At 34.5% G+C, this 23,466-nt stretch overlaps 1 protein-coding gene across 4 annotated transcripts in view; it reads left to right on the top strand.

Moving 5' to 3' along the window:
* ARHGAP5 (Rho GTPase activating protein 5) overlaps positions 1 to 23,466 on the top strand; it is a 69,359-nt gene that overhangs the window by 673 nt on the left and 45,220 nt on the right. For 2 of the 4 annotated variants that reach the window (XM_011376410.2, XM_023521156.1), the window contains exons 1-2: positions 144 to 281; positions 12,045 to 15,932. In XM_011376410.2, coding sequence (XP_011374712.1) covers positions 12,213 to 15,932 — 3,720 coding nt within the window. In that variant the 5' untranslated portion in view covers positions 144 to 281; positions 12,045 to 12,212. Of the gene's footprint in view, positions 1 to 143; positions 282 to 7,859; positions 8,029 to 12,044; positions 15,933 to 23,466 lie in introns of those variants that run through there. The other 2 variants (XM_011376411.2, XM_023521155.1) reach the window with 2 other exon arrangements.

The raw sequence follows: 23,466 nt of genomic DNA on the forward strand, positions 1-23,466 counted from the left end.
GCCCGGCGCGGCGGCCGGGCGCAGGGGAAGGGGGGGGGGGGGGTGGGTTACCCGGCAGCGGGAGCCGTAGGGCTTAAGGTTTCGGGGCGTGTGTGTTGTGGAGGGCGGGGGAGGTAGCCGAAGGGACGCGGCGCTCGGTGAGCGCGCCGGCGAAAGAGAGGCGAGCAGAGAGTGGAGGAGGAGGCGGCGGCGGCGGGAGCGCTCCCCAGGAATGTCGCTGCCGCCGCCACCGCCGGGGCCGCTGCCGTTGAGGATGAGACGGAGAAGACCGACGGTGTTAGGTAGGACCTTGCGACGGCCCCCAGCTCCCTCAGGGCCTGCCCGCTCGCCCCCTCCCCGCCCCGACAGGGCCCCTCTTGCCGCCGGCTGCTCGCTCGCTCGGTCGCTGCGGCTGGTTGTAACCAGTTCAAGGGCTGGGGCCCCGCAGTCGCCGAGTGGAACCTGGCGCCGCGCTCCGTCCTCGCGAGCTGGGCGGGGGGCGGCTGCAGCGGGGGAGATAGGGTCGGCGTGAAGGGCAGAGAGGCCGGGGGAGGGAGCGCTTTCTCCACAGGTGACGGGCTGAGGTCTGCGGAGGCCTGCTGGTGGCCAGATCGCGCCGGCCCCGCCAGACGTCCGCTCTCGCCCGCCGCCCTTACTTGCCCTGGTCTCGGACGATACGTGGAGAAGGAAGGTTGGCGGTGTCTGCTGGCTGGGCTGCTGCTAACGAGTTCCACCTGGAAGGCGGAGAGGGGGGTGGGCGCCTGTTCGCAGAAACAGGATCTTCGTTGCAAACTTAAGCGCCTTTCAGGGGTCTCGGCCCTTTCACTTTTCCCGATCTCCTCCACTTCTCCCTGGTTTCTCCTCACCAATTTCACAGCTGCTGCTCAAGCTCGGGGTAGGGTGTGAGAAGTTGTACTGCGCAACCAAAACACAGCTCTATCGGCTGACTGCGACTGGGTTGAGGTTTTGATACTGAGTTTTCGCTAGAATGATCTTTGGGTTCTCCTTCTGTTTCCACTAAAGAAAAGTATCGGGGTGGGGGTGGGGAACCGCGCGGGAGCGCGCGCGCACTTATCCACACATAGATACACTCCCTCCCTCATACCCTCCCTCTCCAGCGTTATTAGAAATGCAAGTGAGGCTCTGGGTGTATCTGAGACCGAAAGGTGCTCGGGAATAAAGGCAAACTATTAGGACGTTTAGTAAAATTTCGAGAAAGTTGTAGAGACGCACCGTTTGATAGAAATCGAGTTTTCGATCATGCTTAATAAATGGGAATTTAAATGTTTTAAATCTTGACTAAAATAGGCATGCAGATGGTGTGTACGCGCGTTTTTTAGTTTAAATTCCCAACGATAATTTGCTTTTTCCTTTGTGATAGGTAAGAAATGGTATCATTAAAAAAAGAAAAATGTTCAAGTGTAAAGCAGTGGTGTATGTCGCTGTATTTACTGGTCTTTGCTTTTGTTACCTTCTACAGGTGTTGGGGGCGGGGGTTGCCGGCCCCACTTAGCTCCAAAACCAATATTCAATTTGAGCAGTATATTAGGGGGTGTTTATTTGCATTGAGGATCTCATTCACTTCAGAAAATATTTCTCTGAATCTCCATTTAAAATGATTCTTTTAACAATTTGATTAGATGCAACTATTCGGAAAAATATTTGGTTAAGTAAGACATTAGTAAAATGTATTTGGAAATGTTTTACTGTCGATTTAAGATTATTTGACTATAATATGATAAAACTCCTCTATTTTTAGATATACATACTGACCATATAGGTAATCTACTAGACAGTTTCCAGATTAAGGTTTTGCTTCCATTTTAAATTGCTTTTTCATTTTTGACTCTTTCCATGTATTTGTAATTGACCCACATTTCTTGTATCCATAGTGGAAGAGAGTGGTAAGTGCAGATCACAAAAAAACTTACATGGGCCTTGGAGCACTTTATGGCTAAACAGACGTGATTGAAAAGCCAGGTATGCCTATGCCTGTAATTTTAAAGATAAAGCCGTATTGATTTTGATTAAGCAGAAATTAGAACAATACCGATGACTAGATAACAATCGATTTGGTTGTCATGTGTAGGCTACATTTAGTAACTCACCTCAGCAGGTCTTATTTTAATCATTCTTTGTACATTAAGCATTAAGGAATGGAGTGGGTTATACTTTGATATAAGAAAGAATTGTCACAGAATTCTGATATCTATCAGTTTTTAGCACCCCTCCCTGCATTTAAATCACTTTAGCAATTTAAAAAATGTAGTGCCAAAGTACTCTCTTAATTTTATAAGGTTACTTATCCTAAATGTTTTGAAACCACCCCCCCGCCTTTTTTTTTGCAAGGCAGATTTAGTACATACTTGGGGAGAAAATAAATTATTTTGACCTTCCAAGTTAAAGTTTTTTAAAGAATAAAATACTGTATTTGCATTCCTTTTTTGGAATTTAAATTGTACAGTTTAGAATAAGTTTTGTAACTCTTTTAAATTGAAGCAAAAATCTCATGAAGACTGCACTGAACCTACTTTTTCAACATCAGGACTTAAGGCTAAATATTCATTTTTTAAATATAAAATGACATTAGTAGAGATTTTCTTGGTAGCTACAGAATGAGTTTTAATTATCACGACTTAAGTTTTCTTAGATACTCTTTTAGAAGCTATCTCTTCAGGCTGTAAAATTCATGGTTTTTTTTTTTTTTTCCTGTGTACGCCATAAAAGTATGTAGATAATATAATTAACCGAAGAGCATTGTGTAGTATTATGTTTCAGTCATGTCTATGTTCTTGAAAGATGTTTGTAAAATACATTTAAAGTACACCATGGGAATTTAGTTTTTAAAAGAACCGTGAAGAAACTTTGATGAAGTGATCTATCATTTGGTGACTTGAGTAATCAAGCTCTCCTATTTGTTTAAGGGAAGGTTGTTGTCTATCATTTTATCAAACCAGGAAAAACCATATTAGAAATTAAGAAAAATAGTTTTAATGGTAATAATTTTAACTATAACTTAAAATTAATTAGTTTTCAGACTCCGTTCCTTGAGCCCCTTATGGATTTTTCCTGGGTATCTTGAGACTTCCTCTGACCCACCCTCCCAAACAAGGGCAGCTTCTGTTTTTGTCTGTTAAATGCATTCTACTTAAATATAAGAATTCCTTTCAAAAAAGAAGTCATGTACATTTAAAAAAAATTGAAAGCCTCTGATTTGTTGTTTATTAGTTCATATTACTTTTATTTAGTACTTACTGTGTGCCTGGCCTTAATAAATTAGAGATGGTGTAGCTCAAGCTTCAGTTGAAGTGTTAACTATAATTATAGGTGTAAACAGTTGTAAGTACTCAGATACACAAAAGAGAGCAACTATTTCTGTTAAGGCCTCTTTGGGAATCCTTTAGCAGAAAAAGAAACATTTGAATTTGAATGTTTTAACTGCAGGTAGGAGTTTGAGTGTGAGAGACGCAATAAACAAGGTTGGTCTTTTTTTCCATTACATTTTGGAGGTTAACTGTCCACGGTACCTTAGATTTGCAGTCAAATAAAATAGGTTACTAATGTATGGTCACATCTGTGTGTTTTACTTTTTAGAATTAGAACTATTACTTGAGGAAAAGAGTTATGTGTAACATTTTAGGGTTAGAAATGACTAGTTTGTGTCACTTGGTTAGATTTTTCTAGCTTTTCATCATTCATTAATGGTGAAAAGTGAATTTTCGTTTTTCTAGCTTCATATTAGATATAGCCTATTTTATTATCCCTGACCAATATTTTATTGAGCAGCTGGGCACTGCGAGTGATAACAAGGAAACATAAAATACTGCTCCCTTCAAAGAGCTTATAGCTTTGGTGGGGAGTTTGACAATTTAGAAATAGTTAAATGTTAGTTCAAGGCAAAGTAGAAGAACCATATATAAGGCAATACATAATGTTTTTATTTTTGTTTTTATTTTATTTTTTGTTTTTTAGGTGAGGCAGCCCTTGGTTGACCTCACAGATTGCAAGGACCTTGTCATCTTACAATCCCTTATTTTTTTATTTTTTACACTTACAGCATCCGGTTTTCCTAGCTAAATACATAATGATTTTAAAAATGGCGGGAAGAAATTTAGATAAAGGAGATGATATTTGGAAGTTTAATAGGAAGAGGGAAAAAAGATTAGGTAAGTTAATGACACTGGACCAAAATCACAGGGAAGTGCAGGATAGATTGGCAAGTGAGGGAAAATATAAGGTAAAAGTTTTAAGAGTGCCAGTTTGTACCTTATGAGCCCAATGGAAAGATTTGAGGAAAGTATTAACACAACGTTAATAGAAGGAATGATGGGGAAACAATGTTTGTATTACTGTATCCTCTTGACATTATTAAAAGAAAAAGCCCTACCTTGACTTCTGATATGGTGTAGTTCATTTTCTTCCTGTTTAGCAGGTACTCTTCCGGATCCAAAATTTTATGTTTCTTTCTATACTTACGTTTTCAGAGCCAGGATGATATCTCTTTTTTTTTTATTTTTATTTTGGTTGATTACCAGACTAATGAGAAATTAATAATCCCAAGATCTGGAGAATTAAAGGTCTAGAGTTCTGTTCTTTATTAACTAAGTATGTAACCCTTTCAGTGTTTCTTAGAGTATTAAATCGTTTCTTAAATAATTTTCTAAAGTTTATAATCTTTATATTAGTAATCTTGGCTTTGCCTCATTTCATTTCTTTTTCATTTGTTTTTAGAAATATCGTTACCTGAAACTCAAGCGATAACCACCACCTGTTGGTAAAACCAGTTATTAGTTTTTCCTTAAGAAACATTGGCTTATCTTTATTTCTTATATCTAGCAGTCAGTCACCAACCTCTCTTTGTCTTGGTTTGCTCTTTTCAGTTCTGTGATAGTTCAGGTGCTTTAAAAGTCTCTAATACTTGTCCATCTTGGGCTTTTCGCCCCACCAATTCTAGTTTTGTATTCCATTTCTAGTCTATAATGTCTTTTTATTGTTAATTACAAGTTCTCTTTTTTTGCTCTTGAAGTCCTTCTGAGTCATAACTTATATCTTCAGAAATAAAAGAAATAAGAAATACCTACTTTCCAATGTGGCAGCTGTGCTCTACCACTCTTCCCCAATCACACATGTGGAATGTCTTACGTTTTAAATCCAAATCCAGTTAATTTTTCGAAGTTCACTGAGATCCTTTCTCCTCACTGAGGCTTAGAGATCTCCATATTATCGCCTTTGTGCCAAATCCAGCCTTCTGACTGTTTTTGTATGATGGCTTTTTACATTTTGAAAATGGTTAAGGAAACAAAAGAGTAATATTTTGTGATATGTCAAAATTATATGAAATCCAAATTTCATTGTCCATAAACATAGCCATGGTCATTTATTTAAGTATTATCTATGGCTTCTTTTGCACTGTGACTGTAGAGTTGAATAGCTGTAACAGACACAGTATGGAACGCAAAGCCTAAAGTATTAACTGGCCTTTTACAGAAAATTTTCCAAGCCCTGATCTATTCCAGCTTGTATTGATCTTTCATTTATTTGAATTCCTACTGCATTTATCATTTCCATAGTATAGCGCATTGTCTGTCTCCTTAGTTATGGTACTGTAAAGCTTCTTAAAAATAGTGGGGAAGTCCTTTTGAGCCTTTTTTTTTTTTTTAAAATACATACTTTTTAGTCTCCACCTATTCCTGAGATTCTTGTTCAACCTCTTAATGTTCCTGTCATTAGGAAAATTGTTAAACCTTACTTAAGTAGTTCATATTAGGAAAATAATGGTTTCCCTCCTCAATAGCATTGCAATATTGAATGTCAAATTATGCCCTTTACCCCACTTCTCAGTTCTCCAAAGTGAGAAGACAGGACTCATACTCTGGAAAGGAGGTGAGCACATTCCTAGCCACCGATTTAGTGGACTTCTCTATACCTTTGTATCCTCATGACGTGAAGCTAAGCAGGTAGTAGCTAAGCACAGTACATACTTAATGGGTTGTTTACACAGGTCGATAAAAATGAAATGACCTTTGGTTCTTCTGTTTTCACCACAGAATAAGGAAATGAATGGTCTAGGAAGAGTTTAGAATAACTTTAGCACCAAGACTTCAGTGACTTAACATGTTGTTAGAAGAAAGTGTTGATTAAATTAAATAATAAGGTAGGCAGTTAATCTAGGAATAGTTTAAGTAATTAGTTTTCAAGTATTGCATTCCGTGAAACTTTTTTTCAAACAATAAATACTCGAAATATCAAAAGGTAACAATGGGTTGGAGCAAAATTACCTTCACTGAGTTGGGTTTGTGGAGCTTCCAGAGTACTGCCTGCCTATTTGGACCCTCCTGAAAATACTTCCATTGAGTCTTTAGGCTTTTTGTTTATAAACCCATAACTCGTGTTAATGAGCAGACTCTAGCTCTTCGGAAAAAAAAAACAACCAACTGGATGTTTTATATTAGAGTATTTTGCTGTACTCGACTTTGTGGGCCCATAGCAATTTGTGATTTTTATTAATTGTTACTATAAATGTGACTTCAAGATTGCCTACTGATTTAGGATCTGAGTTTGGAGATTAATTCTTTTAGTCATCAAATATTTGAGCCCACACTGTGTGTCAGGTACTTTTCCGGGTGCCGGGAATATGGTAAAAAAAATCAAGCAAAATCTTTATCCTAACAGAGTTTATTCCATAATCCTACCAAGATACACTTCTAGGTTATTTAGTCAGTACATAAATTGTTGAAATTTTTAATATATTCTCTTTTTATTCACCTGGTTATAGTCTTGTTTAAAGACTAATTTATAGGAAATGATGACTTTTTTACCGTTCCTTTCAACCTTAATCTTGTGTGCTTATGTAGAAGAAACCTTGGTCAAAGAAAATGTTGTGGAATATGATTGACTCTACTACAGGTATTACATTGTTTAATTACTTAGCTATCTTATATATGTTAAAATGGCTTTTTATTTTCTCTCCTAATTTTTCACAGTATTGATAAATTTGTCATAGAAAATGAGCAACATTCAGAAAAGTACTAGTATATCAAAATTCTACCATATTCATCTTTTAGTATACAGTCAGCATTTTTATTCTTAAACTATTCTAGGTTAGTTATCTAAGATTGTGGAATATATCATAATCTTTGGGCTTATATCTTCTCTCTTGAATATCTTTTTACATAAGGGATATTTATTTGACCTAAAGATTTAATAAAAGTGTCAGTAATTATTAGATGATGATTCTGGCTGAATATGTTGTTATAGATAATAGTGTTCATTCTGATAGCTTAATTTTTGACTAAATTTTTGGGACTTCGAAATATATGTATATTTCCCCTTGTAAATAGCCTTTTAGATGAATAAATTACAGCACTTATTTAGTAAATATAACATACCTTATACCTTTTTATTAGTAAATATAACATACCTTATACCTGACAAATACCTTTTTATTTGTCAAGGAATTAATATTTTGATTTTAATATTTTTTAGGTTCCATGCATTTATTGAGTAGTTGCTATGTGGGAGGCACTGTGCTAGGCTCTTGGGATATATTGATGAAATAGAAATTTGTGCCTTTGTGGATCTTTATTAAACCTGAGCTGGGGTGGGGAAAGAGAGTTCATGACAAGTAATAAAGAAGTAAGTTGTGTAGCAGGTTAGGTGGTAAGGTGTTAGCAAGGGGGGTTTTGTTTGTTATTGGGAAAAGTAAGTGCAAAGACAGCAATATGCTTAACATGTCTAGAAACAGTTCACAGTTCTTCATTGTGACTGGAGCAGAATGAGAGTGGGGCAAATAGTATGAGAGTAGGTCAGAGAGAAAGACAGGCTTGAAGAAGGCAAGTCTTATAGTAAGTCATTGAAAGGACTTGTTTTTTTACTTTTAGGAGCCACTGGAAAGTTTTGAGCAGAACGAGAGGATCTGACTTATATTTTAAAAGGAACACTCAGGCTGCTCTGATATGAATAGCCTGGGGAAGGGGAGCAGAAGTGGAAATTAGAAACATTTGGAATAACCTGGGGCCGGAGATGGTGGTTGGAGTGATGGCAGTAAAGGTAGTGAAAAGTGATAAATTCTGGATATATTTTAGATACAATAGGAATTTCCTGACACACTATAATAGTATCGAAGTGTAAAGTAATTTTAAAATTATACTTTTTATTAATGAATGCAACAGTTTTGTGAAAAGGTACTAAACAATTTTAGTTTAAATTTGGAATTACTAATAATTTATTTTTTTCAGGGTTTTTTTCCTCCCAGACAGCCACCTCATGTTTTTAAAACTCCATTAAAAGAAGCATATTATATTTGAATGACTTAGTAAAATATCTTAGTAAACTTACTTGTAAAGGTAGCTTCATTTCAGCAGAGAATTGTAGGACAGTTCCACTCATACATTGGCATTAATTTCTGTAAGGATACTTAATCTAAATGTTTCCTTGAAAAAAGGTAATCTGAAGGTAAAATGAGACACTGCATTGCTAACTGAAAAGCTTAAAAACAAAAGCTTTGTAATGCTTATTATAGATTAGTCATCAAGAGACTCAGCTCTAACTTTGAGTAGGTCATTGCTACTTTTGTAATTGGTTTCTTCATGAATAAAAATGAACATGACGATAGAAGTTATGAGAAAAAGAGAACAAGTTGTATTAAAGTTACGTCAAAAGTAGAAAAGATATGTCTGGAGTGACATAAATATTACCATTAAACATTTGAAAGGAATTTTCAAAATAAATCAAACATCTTGCATGTAGACATTGGCTATTAGTTTATTAGTGGGAGCACAAAAACCAGAATGGATTCTTCTTTTCTCAGCACAGAAGAAAAACTACCTTAGTTAATGGAGGGCAGTTTTGACCTGGATGTTGGGGATCAGTGGATAACTCATTTATGTCTGAAATTAAATTCCCTTATAACTTATTACAGCCAAACTCGTGAAAGCTATCTTTCTCCCATACTCACCCAAACAAATGGCAAAATCTTTTAGGGGGCAGGATGATGATAATTTTTTTCTAGTCTAGGGTTTCTCAAACTTTACAATGTGAAAACATTTAAACTAAAGCTTCTAAGTAAAACTGTAAATCAGATAAAGAAAGCACTGTTCTGTTGAGAAAGTTTGAAGGAGAGAATAAGTATTTGCCCAATATTCTTCTTTTCCTGTGTCTTTGTGAAAAAATTTTTCCACCACAGTTTGAAAATCATTCTATTGTGACTCATGACATAAATTCTGGAGCTGACTTCAAAATATCGATTGGTAACCTGCCTGAGAGCGTTGTTAGAAAGAAAGTCATGGATGTTCCTCACTGTCTCTTTTTGGTAGTTTACCGTGAATTTGGTGTGAAAACCATAAAAATCATGCAAAGCTCTTATTTTTAATTTAAAAGTTTAATCATGATTCAGAGACTGCCATTATCAAGTTAATTAGGGTATATCGAAGCCTCAGTAGTAAAATTGATCCTCAGTATAATAGAGTTTTACTTAGGTAAAAAGCCTTCTAGTTTTCAGTGACCAATGAAAGAATGATGGCTCCACTCGTCTTCATTTAACTTTAAGGCCCTTTTCTTTCTGAAACTTTTAAAATATATTTTGTGATAGAGTGTTTTCATTTCTGCTCTTAAACTCTATAACTTCAGATGGAAAGGTATCTCAGTATTTTGAGGTTTATGCTGTAGGAGTGCAGAAATGAGTCTTAATGTATTTTGGATAAGCATCTATAAGAAATACTAATTAATGATGTAGCTATGGCAAAGATTAGACTCGTGGTTAACATTTCTGCAATACTGAAGTCCATGCGATACTGTGTTATTACTTTTCTATTAACTTTGTGTCTCAAACTATGGAAGGCCTAGAACAGTCTTAAACTCTGAATTGCTCTTAGTTTTCAATATAGATATTTGTTGAATAAAGGGCTATATTTAGTTATAGTGTTCATACTGTTTAACATAAAAATACCCCAAAGTAATCACTAGATATATTTTCTTTTAACATATATTTTAAAATATATAGTCTGCAGTATTTTTCTTTGTAGTAAGAAGGAAAGACAGACCTTATAATCTACTGTTTTCAGTTTTTTCCTTGTTAGCTGTAGAATTGTTCTGTTTTCGCAAACTAATTTCCCTTTTTATCACTGTGTAACTGTTATTCAGTTAATTCACTATTTTCTTTATGGTAAAAATAAAGGAGTCCAGTTATTCTTTTATGCAGTTTAGGTAAAGAATGTTAAACTCACTGCTAGATACAAATACTCAGTTTGACCAGAGTAAGATTTAAAAAAAAAAAAATTACTTAAAAAAAAAAAACAACTAGTTAATAGAATTGGATGGAACTGCCCTAAGGTTCTTTTCCTTCTAGTCATTGTATAATTGGCTGCCAGATAAATATTTGTAAGTCACAAGTCTGGTCATATCACTTTTTGTAAATCTTCAGTAGCTTCCCTGGTTCTATGAATCAAATTAAGAAACAACTAATATTAAGCACTTTTTGTTTGCTTAGGCACTGAGCATTTAAAAAAATGATTTAGTTCTTAAATTTATGTAGATATGTGGTGGCCCCATTTTATAGGTGAAGGAACTATGTCAAGGTTTCAGGCTTTACTGTTGTCATAAACTAGGAAATAATAGTCGTATTTGAAATCATTGTATTTACTAATAGTTTTCTACTTTTGTTGCTCCTAAAATAGTATTTTATTTATTATATAAGTGAACCTAATAAACATTTTGTTTGAATATCATATGGCTAATATAGTTAATATTTAGTTGTGGCTAATAGAGTGAACTTCTAGAACATAATAATAATGAAATTTTATTTTTAAGAATTTTACCTGAAATATTAGTCAAAAATTTAAATTACAAGAACACTTTCTCTTCAACATTAGGTGTTAGTATAGCAAATATGCAGCATAATGTGAATAGATGTTTACTTGCATTTGAGAAGCCAAGTGTTTGGGGCCTTCGTACCTTTTTTTTTCTTTATGTTCTTTATATTCTTCATTTTGTCTGGATTAAAGATAACTTCTATATATGCTGTTGTGTACATAGTCAGATATTTTCACTATCTTCTGAAATTTTGATGGTAGAAATGATGTGTTGCTTTTAATTCAACCTCAGAAGTATGTGAAGAACCTTCAGATAAAACTTTATGTGACTAATTTATTGCTTCCACGTAAATAACTACATAAATTAAATTATATTACATGCAATTCTTAAAGGTTATTTAATGTTGCTGATACTTCTAAAAGATTGTCTCAAATATATAATCTTAAAATTCTTTTATTTGGAGCTCTTCAAATGTGGTTCGTGAGCTTTTTATAACTAGTCTGAGAGGAGATGTAGAAATCAAAAACATTTAGAAACGGCTTGAAAGTAATTTTATATCTCCTGAATCTAATAAGAAATTGGGGCTTAGTTTTTAAAAATCTTTCTTCATTTTACAAAAGTGGACTTGAAGATATGAAATAAAAATTGGCCCTTTACCTTCAATAGTTTGCATGAGCATTGATCTAGTTAAATATACTGTTGCTATTTGTATTAACTCCATTTATTTCTGTTTCCCTTTTTAAGTATTTGAATATCTTAATTGTTTTGGGGCATAAAATTTGGTAGATTTCACAAGAGTGTGTTGAAACTCTGAAAAATATTTTAAATTCTAAAATCTTGCTAATAAATTTATATGAAATTCATATGTAATTGAAAGCATGTTGTTTTTAAAAGTTGCGAGGGAGTTGTTAAGGCAACTAGTGTAATTTAGATCACCAAACATAGCCTCCAGTCATAGAAGGCAGGAAAATTGAGGGAGAGGAAGGGACTCAAACTCATAGGAAATAGAGACAAAATGGAAATTCCGTGAATAAGAGCTTATTTTAAAGTTTGTGGGATACTAAATTTTGTATAATTTTGTTAGAATTGTGTTAAATTTTGAAGTCATGTTGCATTTTTAACATCACAAACTCTTTATGATGATTTCTTAAAATACATGTAATATTAACTTGCATGATGCTGTTATGAACATCTTTAATATGTATATAATGTGTGCGATTCATGATTAAGATGTGTCTTTTTTCTCCTCTTTCTAGGAAGATGATCCACATTACCTTGAAGACCTTTCTGCACAGAAATGAGGGAAATACAAAGAACCAACGATAGTTTTGAAATTCAGGATCTGTATTTTGAGATGATTTTATTTTCAGAATGAGAAATATATCTGGTTACCTTTATGAATGTAGAGACATGAGAAGAGAGTTATGATGGCAAAAAACAAAGAGCCTCGTCCCCCATCCTATACTATCAGTATAGTTGGACTCTCTGGAACTGAAAAAGACAAGGGTAACTGCGGAGTTGGAAAGTCTTGTTTGTGCAATAGATTTGTACGCTCAAAAGCAGATGAATATTATCCAGAGCATACTTCTGTGCTTAGCACCATTGACTTTGGAGGACGAGTAGTAAACAATGATCACTTTTTGTACTGGGGTGACATAACACAAAATAGTGAAGATGGAGTAGAATGTAAAATTCATGTCATTGAACAAACAGAGTTCATTGATGACCAGACTTTCTTGCCTCATCGGAGTACGAATTTGCAACCATATATAAAACGTGCAGCTGCCTCTAAATTGCAGTCAGCAGAAAAACTGATGTACATTTGCACTGATCAACTAGGCTTGGAACAAGACTTTGAACAGAAGCAAATGCCTGAGGGGAAGCTCAGTGTAGATGGATTTTTATTGTGCATTGATGTCAGTCAGGGATGCAATAGGAAGTTTGATGATCAACTTAAATTTGTGAATAACCTTTTTGTCCAACTATCAAAATCAAAAAAACCTGTAATAATAGCAGCAACTAAATGTGATGAATGCGTGGATCATTATCTTAGAGAAGTTCAGGCATTTGCTTCAAATAAAAAGAACCTTCTTGTAGTGGAAACATCAGCACGGTTTAACGTCAACATTGAAACCTGTTTCACTGCACTGGTACAAATGTTGGATAAAACTCGTGGCAAGCCTAAAATTATTCCCTATCTGGATGCTTATAAAACACAGAGACAACTTGTTGTCACAGCAACAGATAAGTTTGAAAAACTTGTGCAGACTGTGAGAGATTATCATGCAACTTGGAAAACTGTTAGTAATAAATTAAAAAATCATCCTGATTATGAAGAATACATCAACTTAGAGGGAACAAGAAAGGCCAGAAATACATTCTCAAAACATATAGAACAACTTAAACAGGAACATATAAGAAAAAGGAGAGAAGAATATATAAATACCTTACCAAGAGCTTTTAACACTCTTTTGCCAAATCTTGAAGAGATTGAACATTTGAATTGGTCAGAAGCTTTGAAGTTAATGGAAAAGAGAGCAGATTTTCAGTTATGTTTTGTGGTGCTAGAAAAAACACCTTGGGATGAAACTGACCACATAGACAAAATTAACGATAGGCGAATCCCATTTGACCTCCTGAGCACTTTAGAAGCTGAAAAAGTCTATCAGAACCATGTACAACATCTAGTATCAGAGAAAAGGAGGGTAGAAATGAAGGAAAAATTCAAAAAGACTTTGGAAAAAATTCAGTTCATTTCACCTGGCCAGCCATGGGAGGAAGTCATGTGCTTTGTTATGGAGGATGAAGCCTTCAAATATATTACTGAGGCTGATAGCAAAGAGGTGTATGGTAGGCATCAGCGAGAAATAGTTGAAAAAGCCAAAGAAGAGTTTCAAGAAATGCTTTTTGAGCATTCTGAACTTTTTTATGATTTAGATCTCAATGCAACACCTAGTTCAGATAAAATGAGCGAAATTCATACAGTTCTGAGTGAAGAACCTAGATATAAAGCTTTACAGAAACTTGCACCGGATAGGGAGTCTCTTCTGCTTAAGCATATAGGGTTTGTTTATCATCCCACTAAAGAAACATGTCTTAGTGGCCATAATTGTACAGACATTAAAGTAGAACAGTTACTTGCCAGCAGTCTTTTGCAGTTGGATCTTGGCCGCTTACGGTTGTATCATGATAGTACCAATATAGATAAAGTTAACCTTTTCATTTTAGGGAAAGATGGCCTTGCCCAAGAATTAGCAAATGAGATAAGGACACAATCCACTGATGATGAGTATGCCTTAGATGGAAAAATTTATGAACTTGATCTTCGACCAGTTGATGCCAAGTCGCCTTACTTTTTAAGTCAGTTATGGACTGCCGCCTTTAAACCACATGGGTGCTTCTGTGTATTTAACTCCATTGAGTCACTGAATTTTATTGGGGAGTTTATTGGAAAAATAAGGACTGAAGCTTCTCAGATCCGAAAAGATAAATATATGGCTAATCTTCCATTTACATTAATTCTGGCTAATCAGAGAGATTCTATTAGTAAGAATCTGCCAATTCTCAGGCACCAAGGGCAACAGTTGGCAAACAAGTTACAGTGCCCGTTTGTAGATGTACCTGCTGGTACATATCCTCGCAAATTTAATGAAACCCAAGTAAAGCAAGCTCTAAGAGGAGTATTAGAATCAGTTAAACATAATTTAGATGTGGTGAGCCCAGTTCCCACCAATAAGGATGTATCAGAAGCCGACTTGAGAATTGTCATGTGTGCCATGTGTGGTGATCCATTTAGTGTGGATCTTATTCTTTCACCCTTCCTTGATTCTCATTCTTGCAGTGCTGCTCAAGCTGGACAGAATAATTCCCTAATGCTTGATAAAATCATTGGCGAAAAAAGGAGGCGAATACAGATCACAATATTATCATATCATTCATCAATTGGAGTAAGGAAAGATGAACTGGTTCATGGATATATATTAGTTTATTCTGCCAAACGGAAAGCATCAATGGGAATGCTTCGAGCATTTCTCTCAGAAGTTCAGGACACCATTCCTGTACAGCTGGTGGCAGTTACCGACAGCCAAGCAGATTTTTTTGAAAATGAGGCTATCAAGGAGTTAATGACTGAAGGAGAACACATTGCAACAGAGATCACTGCTAAATTTACAGCACTGTATTCTTTATCTCAGTATCATCGGCAAACCGAGGTCTTTACACTGTTTTTCAGTGATGTTCTAGAGAAAAAAAATATGATAGAAAATTCATATTTATCAGATAATACAAGGGAATCAACCCATCAAAGTGAGGATGTTTTTCTACCATCTCCCAGAGACTGTTTTCCTTATAATAACTACCCTGATTCAGATGATGATACAGAAGCACCACCTCCTTATAGTCCTATTGGGGATGATGTACAGTTGCTTCCGACACCTAGTGACCGTTCCAGATATAGATTAGATTTGGAAGGCAATGAATATCCTATTCATAGTACCCCCAACTGTCATGACCACGAACGCAACCATAAAGTGCCTCCACCTATTAAACCTAAACCAGTTGTACCTAAGACAAATGTGAAAAAATTGGATCCAAACCTTTTAAAAACAATTGAAGCTGGTATTGGTAAAAATCCAAGAAAACAGACTTCCCGGGTGCCTTTGGCACATCCTGAAGATATGGATTCTTCAGATAACTATGCGGAACCCATTGACACAATTTTCAAACAGAAGGGCTATTCTGATGAGATATATGTTGTCCCAGATGATAGTCAGAATCGCATTATTAAAATTCGAAACTCCTTTGTAAATAACACTCAAGGAGATGAAGAAAATGGATTTTCCGATAGAACCTCAAAAAGTCATGGGGAACGGAGGCCTTCAAAATACAAGTATAAATCTAAAACCCTGTTTAGTAAAGCCAAATCATACTATAGAAGAACACATTCAGATGCAAGTGATGATGAGGCTTTCACTACTTCTAAAACAAAAAGAAAAGGAAGACATCGTGGAAGTGAAGAAGACCCACTTCTTTCTCCTGTTGAAACATGGAAAGGTGGTATTGATAACCCTGCAATCACTTCAGACCAGGAATTAGATGATAAGAAAATGAAAAAGAAAACTCATAAAGTAAAAGAAGATAAAAAGGTAAGTTTAATTTATGGTCAGTATGTTTATAAAGATGTTTGTTTTTGCCTTTTAAAAATTATTTTTTTTTTAAAGATGTGACATCAGTGAAAACTTAAGCTGCTTTATATAATTCAGTAAATATAATTAGCTCTTTAATTTTCTGAATATTTCGTGAGGACAAATTATTTTTCATTACTCTTTATTGTATTTCATTTGTGTTTTATTTGGGATAGAAATTTGATTTCATATTCTTAAGCATAAAAATTATGGGTGAATATGTTTATTCTCTTTACAGAAACCCAGATACCAAGTGATTTTGTTATTTTTTTTCTGTTTGTGTGCAACACATTTGTCTATTTTTTTCTTCTGACCTATCAGTTTTGCAGTATTAATTTGTTATACCTACATCACTCAAGGATATGAACAATACAATAAAATAATAATTTGTAGTCTTGGAAATTTAGTAACTTCTCCAGGCAGCTTTTTTTGTGGATAGTGGTATACTGTCTAAAGGTTTACAGAAAGCTTTCTTAAGTTTGAATTTTAGAATTCTGACCAAATAGCAAGTTTTTGTCTTATATTTTAGTCACCAATTTATGTCATGGTGTTAAGCATTCGAGACCTAAATATGTATATTATTAAAGTTGTATTTAATAATTTTTTTTAGATCTTTTTCACAGTGGTACTTTAGCATCTTCACTTCCAATACTATTTGACACTTGAGTGTTCACAAATTTTTATTCAAGGTTTTTATGGTTTTAAGATAGCATTCAATAGGCTTTTATTCTATATATTGATAATTTTTTCATCAGTTAAGTCCATAGTCTTAATATTTACTACATCTGACTGCTGTTTATTAAGCCCAATTAAAGATACAGATATTTTGAGTAAGCTTATTCTAGTTTTTCTACATACAATAATTGGCTGCCCATTATGGTTGCGTAGACTCCATTTTATTTTCTAAGTTTAAGATATAATATTTCTTTATTTTATCATTAGCTATTTTCTGGATCGAGCAAGTAAACTATTTTGAAATAAGACTCATCTAGACTTAAAGCACAACTCAACTCATGACATCCTACTAACTACATATCTGGCATCATCACAGTCACTTGAGCATACTACTCCTCACTTCATATTTTATCACTACCAAAAGACTTCTGTATTTTTCTTTTAATTTGCTTAAGTTACTAAAATTACTTAATGCTTATTAACAAAAATAGAGCATCCACAGTCTTTCCATTTTAAATTGCATTTATTTTTGTATTTTTCCATTTTTGATCACAAGTCTACTTAATTGTTTTGTTAACTTGTTAATTTGATGTGACTTTGACTTAGTGATAGCTGCAGGAAGAGTAACAGGAGCTCTTGTATATCCTTTACTGTGATTTACCGACTGTTTATATTTTGTCCAACATGCGTGCGTGTGTGTATATTGGGATTTGTTTATATGTTTTTGAGCCCTTTGAAATCAAGTTGGAAATACTGTACTCTTTTTACCATTAAATACCTTATTATGTATTTCCTAAGAACAAGAACATTCTCTTAATAGCAATAGTACTAATACCAAAATGAGGAAATTTAACAATTAAATGATACTAAGTAATCCCCCCTTATCCATAGGGGATATGTTCCAAGGTCCCCAGCAAATGCCTGAAATTGCAGATAGTATCAAACTGTATGTGTACTATGCTTTTTCATATATATATATATGATAAAGTTTAATTTATAGATTAGTACAGTTAAGAGATTAATAATAATAATAATGTAGAACAATTACAGTGTGCTCTAATAGAAGTCATGTGAATGTGGCATTATTAAGTAAGTAATTGGTACTTGAACATAAGTACTGTGATACAGTTGATTTGATAACCTAGATGGCTATTAAGTGACCGAGGAGGTGGTGACATATACAAATACCCTGACAAAGGGATAATCCTTGTCCTGGGTTGGGTGGGGACAACGAGAGGTTTCATTATGCTACCCAGCGTGTAATTTAAAACTTAATGAATTGTTTGTTTCTGGACTTTTCCATTTGATATTTTCTGACCGAAGTTGATGCAGGTAACTGAAACTGCAGAAAGGAAAGCCATGGATGGCGGGAGAGGACTACTACTGTATTATTTAATCTACGATCTATGTTCAGAAACATAGATTTTGTTTAAAAACAAGGTTTTGAACATTTTGAACCTATGTCCCAATAATGTTCTTTTTATCTTCCTCTTATTATACCTAATTCTTATTTAGTTAGAATTGGTGTATACATATATTTTTCCATACTTTTTTCCTTAATTGTATTTCTTTATGTTGCTCCATAGTCTTTCAAGTTATACTTTAAGTCATTACATAGTTTTCCATTTAGCAAAAAACCTGATGGTTAGGCTTCGAAGTTTCAAATTTTACTCTCTTTTGTTGCAGTGGCCAATTTGCATAAAAGTATATTCCTTTCGCATTATTTCTTTAGGATTAATGTACAAAAGGCATGAGTATTTCAGTCATTTGATATTTATTATTCCAATATCTCTTTCAGTGTTAATTTCTTAACTGCGAGCACTGTGAGGGGGAAGGAGTCTGCCGAATTGTATTTATGTCCTTAAATTTTAGCATAGTTTCTGATTATAGTTAATGATAACGTTTCCTGAATTGAATTAAATCTCGTGTCTGATTCATCCTACCTAGTCACTTAACTATATTTCATTAATTCTAAAATCTATTTTTTAAAACATTTTTTAAATCTGGGTTTGTCTAACAATTGATGGCATATCATAATTAAAGTAACAGGGTTTTTTTCCTTCCTTTTTTGGAGGTACATAAAATAATGGTGCTGTTTTCAGTCACAGGCATCTTACATTCACTGACTACAGTAATTTGTCTTTAATTTTTATTATTCCTAGCCACAAATACAAATGGAAATTAATATCAGACCTAGATTCTCTTCTTCCTCTCTTGCAGATGGCTCATATATTTGATTCCGCTCAATACTTCATATAATATACCTCTTTTCATTTGGCGTCAGCCTTTTTCTCACTTGAAGGGATGGTTTGGCTTGAGTTGTATTTATAATCTGCTTTCTGTTGGTTTAACTCAGTAGTCTCAGCTGTCTTACTCTTAGAGTTGTTAGGGAATTTCCTTGCACTTTTATATTATGTTTTAATTTTTAGATTCATGTATTATAATATTCGAATTATAAGAAAATTAAAGAAATTACATTTTATAAGTGTTTAGATCTGTAAGTAATTTTTTAAATCTGGTGTCACTTAAACATTTAGTTTCTGGGACAAATGGCCTTCCAAAGATAAACATAGGGTACAGTGCAACTTCATACATACAGTTTTGTGCCACAGTTATATTTTAGGGCTTGATATTTTATATATACACAGTGAAATGCCTTGGATCTCTCTGTGGCTAACTATTTTACAGTTATCTATGGTATTTTTCCTTTAAGCATTATAGAAAGGCTGGAGCACTTTATTGCAGCTTAGTTTGCCTAAAAATTATTCTCATAGTGTAAGCTGGAATTGAGTACTTAAAGTTTCTTATGTTTCAATTCAGCAAGTATTCACTAAAAATATGCTTAAGTCTATAAAAAAGCTATTGAAGGATATAAAAAGTTAAAGACGTGCATCCCTTAAAGAGTTTGAATGTTAGTTTGAGAGACAATGCCTTGAGCTTGGGGCAAGGTTGAAATGTATTACAAGCAATTTAAGGGAGCAAGGAAGCGTAGTGTAATAGTTAAGAGCACATGGTCTAGAGCCAGACTTCGGGATTTGAATCCAGGCTCTGCCATTTACCAGCTGTGTGCGTAACTTCTCTGTACCTCTATCGAGGAAAATTGAGATAATCATACTTCTTAGGGTTCTTAGTAGAAATAAGTTCACATTGATTTAGAGTGCCTGGCATGTGGTAAATTTGTTAAGTAAAAAAGTATGTATGCTATTTTGAGATAGTATTGTTCAGATATAAATATGAGGGGAATACATGATGAGAGGTCACTATAGAGTGTGTGGCATTAGTTTCATAAAACTTCATGAAAAAGTAAATCGTTGGTTTTGAGCATGTTGATTGACTTTTAAGGAGAAAAGGTATTTTAGGTGGGGAAAATCATTTGTACAGAGGCATGAAATTGTGATTAAGCAAGGTGAGATATGATAGGAAACTGTTCTAATTCAAGGTATTGTGAAATTACATTGCATTTTATAAGATTCTGCTAAACTGAATAGCTAATTTAAATCCAAAAGCAGTTAACAGAATCTGAGCAGTAAGGAAAGTTGGTTTGGACTTTGGGTTGCAAGTCAGGAAGAGAGTGCATCAGGTAGTTTAGAGGTTGATGTACACATTCAGTTTTAAAGTGGTAAGGATATTTTTAATCTTTTTTCTTCTCTCCACCTCTTCTTCTTCCTCCTCTTTTTTGTCCCTTTAACATTTCTTTTAATACTGGTTTGGTGTTGATAAAGTCCTTTAGCTTTTTCTTGTCTGAGAGAAATCTGCATTTCTAAAAAGATGTCCAACAATTTTTATACAAGCTAAAATTTGAGAACTACAGTATATTTTTTTAATCAAAGTTTGACTATTTACTTGATTTCTTTCCCAGGCGTATGTAGTCATTTTGTCTATTTTTGTAAAGCATGATCAGCATCTAATATAACAGGCCATTATTTTTATGGTTAAAAGATTGAGAACAATATTAAAACCAGTATTTCTTTATCTTTAAGATTTATGTTAAATAAAAATATTTTTTTCTGATTATAAAAGTAATATATGCCCACTGTGAAATATTATGAAAATTCAGGAAATTATAAAATGATAACAATCATCCATGATACTGTTTCCTAGAGATAAGCATTATTTTAATTTTGGTATGTTTACTTCCACTCTCTGTTCCTCCATTTATCCCTCCCTTCTTCCTTCTCTTTGTTTTTCTGGAAAACAACATTTGCAGTTTTTATCCTGCCTTTTTTTTCCCCCACCAAACACATAAACATTTTGTCACATTATTAATTTGTTTTTCACAAACAAAAAAAAATAAAGTGGGATACAGAGGCAAAATGAGAAATCAAAGGTAGAAGTTGATTTTTTTCCTTTTTTTTAATTCCCCTCCCCCCCGCCACTTCCACCCTCACCCCTAACCACAGATGTTGCCATCTCCCTTTTTTTTTTTTTTTTTAAAGAACTGGATCTCTGAAGCAGGGCATCTCCCCCCACGCATTCGCTGCGGGCACCCGGGGTCTGACGCACCCGGGGTATGATCCGTGGCTCCACTTGGGACGTGAACCCAGGACCTTCTGCGTGTAAAGCAGATGTGCTAACCATTACACTATAGAGCCACCCCCTAGAAGTTGATTTTTAAGAAGACTGGAACTATAGACATACGTCTGGCAAGACATCATCAAAAAGAAAATAAAAAAGAAAAGGCATAAGTCAACACCAAGAATGAAAAGGGAAACATAATTACAGGTAGATAAGATTAAAAAGATAATAGAAAATACTATCAACAATTATAAGTGAACAAATTTGAAAATTTTTAAAAATTAAAATTCTAAAAAAATATAATTTATCTAGAGAGGAAAGCTTTGAATAATCTTGTAACTGTTAAATAAATTGTGAAGTAGTAGTTATATCTTGCCACGAATACTAGGCCCAGATAATTTTTCAGGAGATTTTTCAAGGAACAAATCATTTCAGTGTTCTACAAATTGAGAAAATGGAAAGCAGGAGAACACATTCTTTAATTTATTCTCTGAAGTCACCTATCCTTAATTCCAGGATCAGACAAGGATGACATAAGAAAGGAAAACTATAGTCTCATTTTAATTACCAGTGTACGTGCAAACACCCTAAATAAAAGACAAGTCCACAGACCCTTAATTGCAATTCTGAAGTTCAATAACCTCTGAAAATCAAAAATCTGTTTTAGAACTTGGCAGCACAACCTGATTTGACTTGTTTTTGTTGATAAAACCCAATTCAAACTGATGTTAGACTACTTAAAATCATTGTTTATCTTATTTAGAGTGAATATCCATACAGTTTTCTGAAGAAATATTAATGTATTTTGAGTACAGGTTACTAACCCACAATTAGCTGGGAATGTTACATAGTAGACATTTTTTGTACTATACATATGGCTCACAACTAGAAATTTCTAAATTCTAAAATGTATCTTGACCCAAAGATTTTAGATAGGGGATTTTGGACATATAATAGCAAAAACATCCAGTAGTATATAAAAAGCACTTGATAAAATTTAAATGCATGAAAAAGCTGCTGTATTATGAACAGATGATAAACTTTTTTAACTTCAAAAAAAGTATCTAATAAACATCCTTAATGGGGAAATGGATTCCCCTTTCAACCAGGAACAAGGCAAAATGTATACACCATCACCACTTCTTTTCAGTATTATATAGAAATCGTATTCAAAGCAATAAGAAAAATTAAAAGTGTGAGTATTAGAATGGAGGAAACAGAATTGTTATTTTTGGTTGATGTGATTGTGTAAAAACGAAAAAGGAGCTGCAGGTAAATTATTAGTACTGATAAAAGAGTTTGCAGAATAGCTCGATGTAAGATCAGAAATCAGAAGTCAATTGCATCTCTGTACATCAGCAGTGACAACTATATACCATTTACAAAAGCATGGCAGATTATCAAGTGCCTAGAAGTAAAAACATCATATACAAAACTGTATGTATTGAAAGACGTTAAAGACCTAAATAAATGGGAAGCAAGTGCCTTTCTGTTCACAAATATGACATAAAGTTGTTGCTCTTCATACTGCTCTCTGGATTCATTATTGTTTCATTCAAAATATCAAGGGTTTTCAAGAAATTTCACACTGATGCTAATCCATATATGAAAGAGCAGTGAATCTAGAATAGCCAGCACACTTGTGAATAAGAAAGGCAGAGGTGGAATGGTGAAGCTGTGTGTGTGCTTATCCTATCAGATGTAATATGGTCTTGGTTTTTGAATAGGTACATAGACAAATAGAATAGAATAGAGATCTCCAAAACCACAGACCTCTGGCTTGGAGCTGTCCTTCAACATGGTAGCCGCATGAGGCTATTGAACACTTGAAATGAGGCTGGTGTGATGGTCTATAGGGTGAGAAAAGACTTCCTTGAGAGATGTCATTTAAGTCACAGATAACGAGGACTTGGAATGGTTAGGGGGGGTGGAAGAATAATGCTGAATGAATAGAATGTTCATGTGGTGAGAGGAAATGCAGTATGTTCTTAAAGGAGGTCACTGTGGCTGGTCATTGATTTAAGGCAGAGTTAACATTCTGTAAAGAGCCAGATAATAAATAATTTTAGGGTAATACAGCTGCATAAGCTAAAAACCAGCAGAGTAATACAGCTTTATCAGTGATGATGCTGTTCATGATGTAGAGCATTCGAAATTTACCCGATTTGGTGTTGGAGCGTGGAAATTATACCTGGTTTTAGAGTTCAGGTGCAGATGTAAGTTTGGCAGTTAGATATATGGGTTCTCAGAGGAGAGATCTGAGTTGTAGCTACATATTTAGGAGACAGTGAAGTAGTGATAACAA

Source organism: Pteropus vampyrus, unplaced genomic scaffold (genome assembly GCF_000151845.1).
Source record: "Pteropus vampyrus isolate Shadow unplaced genomic scaffold, Pvam_2.0 Scaffold297, whole genome shotgun sequence".
NCBI lineage: Eukaryota > Metazoa > Chordata > Mammalia > Chiroptera > Pteropodidae > Pteropus > Pteropus vampyrus.